The following is a 4,215-nucleotide window of genomic DNA, read 5'->3' as shown; positions in this document are numbered from 1 at the left end:
ACCGGTGTTGCCGTCTGGCCGGCCAGCCCCCATGGCCGGCTCCTGGCCAGCTTTTCATCCATCAGTGTCCCCAAGCCCCTCTGGGCAGGGCTGCTCTCCACCCCTTCCCCCCCAGCCTGTGTGGGTACCGGGGGTTGCCCCCACCCAGGGGCAGGACCTTGCGCTCGGCCTTGTTGAACCCCACGAGGTTCACACGCCCCCACCTCCCCAGCTTGTCCCGCTCCCTCTGGATGCCATCCCGTCCTTCTGGCGTGTCAACCGCACTCCCCAGCTCGGGGTCATCTGCAAACTGGGCTGAGGGTGTGCTCGACCTCGCTGTCTATGTCGCTGGTGAAGATATTAAACAGAGACACTGAAATTGGGTGGAAATGCATCAATAGGTGGAAGGAAGGTTCGGCCAATTATCTCAGTGCTAAAGGAAATGCTAATGCTGGCTTTGCTAAGGAGCACTTGCATGGCATTATCAAGGGAGCCCTGATTTTGCTGTAGCGTGTGGCTACGTGTAATTAAATGTATAACAAATGCAGGAGTGGGTCACATGCAGGAGCCCGGGATGTCAAAGGGCTGGAGGCATCTTTGAGGGGGAGGAAGCAGTTGAAAAGGATCTGCTGTGCAAAAGGCAGGCACAGGGATGCAGAAAAGCACTTTTGGGACTAAGCTCTGGCAGAAAACATAATTGTTATTAAAATGAAGTGTTGTTAATTAACAAAGTGCTGCTAAACAGTGCCCAGACAGCCCCATGCTGCCGTTATATCCCGTGCCAAGAACACAGAGGAAAACCACCCCCTCTGCATGGCTGGCTGACATTTTTCAGCTCAGGTTTTGAGCCGGCCAAGGTTTCCTTACTATTTATTTGTTGAACTGAATATCCTGGAGACCCAACAGACAACTGGCACTGGGAAAACTCAGCCCTACTGGGGTTTTGGTGACAGACAAGGAGCAGCAGAGGGGAGAGAAGCATGTGGCAGCAAAATAACCCAGCCAGGTCTGCAAACGAAGGGAAAGCCAAGAACAAACCCCATTTCTCTATCCCCTGCGTCAGGACTCTCCCATTAAATTATCCTCTCATGCAGACACTTGGCTTGGCAACCGATACTTAGGGAGAGGATGCACATTGCGACTAGATCACGACTTTTTAACCCACAAATCTGCAGGCCGAAAGGTGGAATAACATTGCTGTAACGAGGCCCTTCCAGAGCATTCAGTGGAGGTCTGCTAAACCTCGGTGCTGTGCGTGCTGGTACAATGGTCCCGCCAGGCTTGGATTGCCCAGAGCACACAGAATTGCTCCCTGAGTCCCCAAAAGCAGGATTTACCGTCCCTCTCTTCATCCCTAGACATGATCTCCAGATGTAGCATAACTAAAGCAAGTTACACGATGGAAAGACCCAGGCTGCTTCTGCAACCGTAGGTACCAGCTGAACGTTTTCAGCCAGTATTTCCCCCAACGCTGCAGGAGGGCAGCTTGGACCAAGTGCAGTTTGCATTTTGCTTCAGAATAAATCAATAAATTGTTCCTTCTAGGCTTTACTGTAGGTCAAGCCCAAGCAAATATTTTGGGTGAGCAGCCTGGGCGATGCCCGCTGCAAGACATGGAGGTATGTGAAAATGTGTGCCACCTGCACTGATATTTTGCCTTCACAGCCCTGGAAAAATGGAAAAACTTGGACTCCATCCAGCTTCAGAGAACTTCAGGCATGTGATGCCTAAATTGGGAGCCTGGTTTTGGTAGGTCCCTATTCAAGGAACACAGCTGGGGCAATTCACAGCAGGAGCCTGGAGGTGGCATGACTCACCCCGTGGAGAAAGCGTCCCTTGAGCACAAGAGGCATCCGTGGACTTGGTCACACTAGGTGCTGTGATTAGCCCTTCCCATCCTGCACATCCTCCTGTCCCACCACAGGAAGCACAGCTAAGAAAGGTGACCTCATCGGTGACCGTTTAGGTGTGAAGGGAAAGCAGAAGGTCTTTGCATCTTCCATGGAAAAAGTCTACTTGAGCTGCTGGGTAGCAAGGGAGATATTGAAGCTTGGGTTTGTGGAGCACAACCTGACCTGTGGGGGAGCAGTGGATGTGGAAGGACACCATGACATCCTGAAAGGCTGGATACCCAAAAGGGCCTGTGCTGGTAAGGGCTGCGTTATACTGGAGAGTGCTAAGAGACACCAGGGTTTTCCTGGAACGTTCTCAAACTTCCTCTGCTCATCCCACCGGGTCATGCAGAGCTTGTCCAACACTAACTAGCACCAGAAAACCTAATTGCCAGACTTGAGCCCTGCATTGGTCACCCCTCATTAGGCATCCCAAGCCAGGACACTAGCGCAGTGGGAATGACTCACCAGGACAGCGTTGTCTGCATCGGTGTTTACGACTCTGCAGCCGGCAGAACAGGGTGAGATGTATTCAATAGCGTTGGAGCCGCAGATGGGGTTATAGGCTTTCTCGGGGCAGTTACACTGCAGGTTACACTCCAAGGCGTGGTGGCCAAATTCAGAGCTACAGCAGGAAGAAAATATTAATGCATGGTATTGAGCGTCATTAATATGCATCTCAGATAGAAAATTTACTGCATGTATATTGAGATTAGTAAAGAAACATTGATTGCTTAAAGAAAACCTTCCCCATATGTAAGTGAAGACCCACAGAAATTCCACTATAACCCCCCAAGACTTTGCTCTGCCTGGGCAAAGCATTCTGACCACAAATGGTCAAGGGATTCACACACTTCCTTCATTTTTGGCCCCAAATGTGGGGTCTTGAGGTAGTGCAACCCCACGCTGTGGGAGAGGGTGAGCTTCCCACTGAGGGCTTGGGCCCGCTTCCACCGAGACCACAGGATGCTGAACGTGTGAAGTTACAGCAACTTGGATCAAGCCTTGAGGGAAGACATGGTCCTGCCTGCCTTTAGCTGCATCGGGAAGCAGCCAAGGCTTTGAAGGGGTGATCCCAGCGCTGGCCCCTGCCCAAATTATTTGCCTGTGAGTTATGCACTGCACTTTCCAAGATGAAGATTTAATCTTGTGCTGTTTGTGCCAAAAACGCGTTCACTTCGGGTTTCACCACCAGTCAATGAAGTTAGAAGGAGTAAGGACGCGGCAGATTCAGTGTTTATTCACAAAAGCGTTCATTTCTAGCCTTATTTTATCGCCATTAACTGTTTCTCAAGAAGGAATAAACCCATTTCTGGGTATTCTGCTTAACTTCCACCTCCACCCCAAGGAGCGCAGCTGGGGATGGGGGGTACCCACAGCCCAGGGAATGACCCCCCCGTGCCCAGCCTAGCTGGAGCTGTCGGTACCTCTCGCTGTAGGTAACGCCCGCGACCTTCTGTGTGGGGCAGCCGAGGAAGAGGAGGGGCAAAGCCACGAGCAGGCAGAGGAACATGCCGAGGACGCACATGGCGCTGCATTGCCTCAGGGACATCTGGAACCGCTTCAGGATGGCACCACCCACCACGATCCCGACCATCGCCCCCGGGATGTTCACAGCACCTGGGGAAAGGCAGGTCCTTGTTTTCCATCCTCCAAGCTGTATCAGTCCCTTCATTAGAATGAAGGCCCAGAGGATTTGTTGCTGGATTCCTGTTTCCCAGCATCAGTGATCTGGGGGGAACCAAGGATTTTGCAGGGACTGGTGGAATAATGTTAAGAAAGAGTGGTTTTGCAAAAAAACTGCTGGACCCCACCACAAACAGGCTGCCTTATGTGCCCATGCATGGAAGATGTAGGGACCAGTAAAAAGCTCTGCGTAATCCAGCCAATGTGATTTTTTTTCCAGTGTAGACAGGAGAAAATACCAACAAAACCTGCAGAGGATATTTAATTTAATGCAGTAATGTGCCCGTCATTACAACACTGTGAACGTTTCCATTGCCGGCACAGGAGTTTTGCAAAACTCACCTTTAGAATGGGTTACCAAAGAAGCTTAATCTGTTTAATTCAACAAAAAATCAACAGGGAGGTTGCTTTTAGCCCATAAAAACCCCCACAAGGGAGGGATTTGAAAGGAGGCTCATGCAAGGTGGGGGTCAGCCTCTTCTCCCTGGTAACGGGCGATGGGATGAAGGGGAAACGGCCTCAAGTTGTGCCAGAGCAGGGTGAGGTTGGGCATGGGGAACAATTCCTTCCCCTTGGGGCTGTCAGGGGCTGGAAGGGGCTGCCCAGGGAAGGGGTCGAGTCCCCAGCCCTGGGGGGATTTAACAGCCGGGCAGAGGCG

The 4,215-nt window shown here is 51.6% G+C and overlaps 1 protein-coding gene across 1 annotated transcript in view; it reads right to left on the bottom strand.

Annotated features, from left to right (window-relative positions):
* Positions 1 to 4,215, bottom strand: part of SLCO2B1 (solute carrier organic anion transporter family member 2B1) — a 54,065-nt gene that overhangs the window by 7,485 nt on the left and 42,365 nt on the right. Inside the window, exons 9-10 of the mRNA XM_009639076.2 lie at positions 3,299 to 3,491; positions 2,340 to 2,496 (exon numbers count right to left, since the gene is read on the bottom strand). Of these exons, the coding sequence (XP_009637371.1) occupies positions 2,340 to 2,496; positions 3,299 to 3,491 (350 nt within the window). The remainder of the gene's footprint in view (positions 1 to 2,339; positions 2,497 to 3,298; positions 3,492 to 4,215) is intronic.

This window comes from Egretta garzetta, unplaced genomic scaffold (assembly GCF_000687185.1).
Source record: "Egretta garzetta isolate BGI_Z169 unplaced genomic scaffold, ASM68718v1 scaffold1030, whole genome shotgun sequence".
NCBI classification, from domain to species: domain Eukaryota; kingdom Metazoa; phylum Chordata; class Aves; order Pelecaniformes; family Ardeidae; genus Egretta; species Egretta garzetta.
The sequence above is the reverse complement of the archived record's forward strand: the minus strand, read 5'-3'. Positions and strand labels throughout refer to the sequence as shown.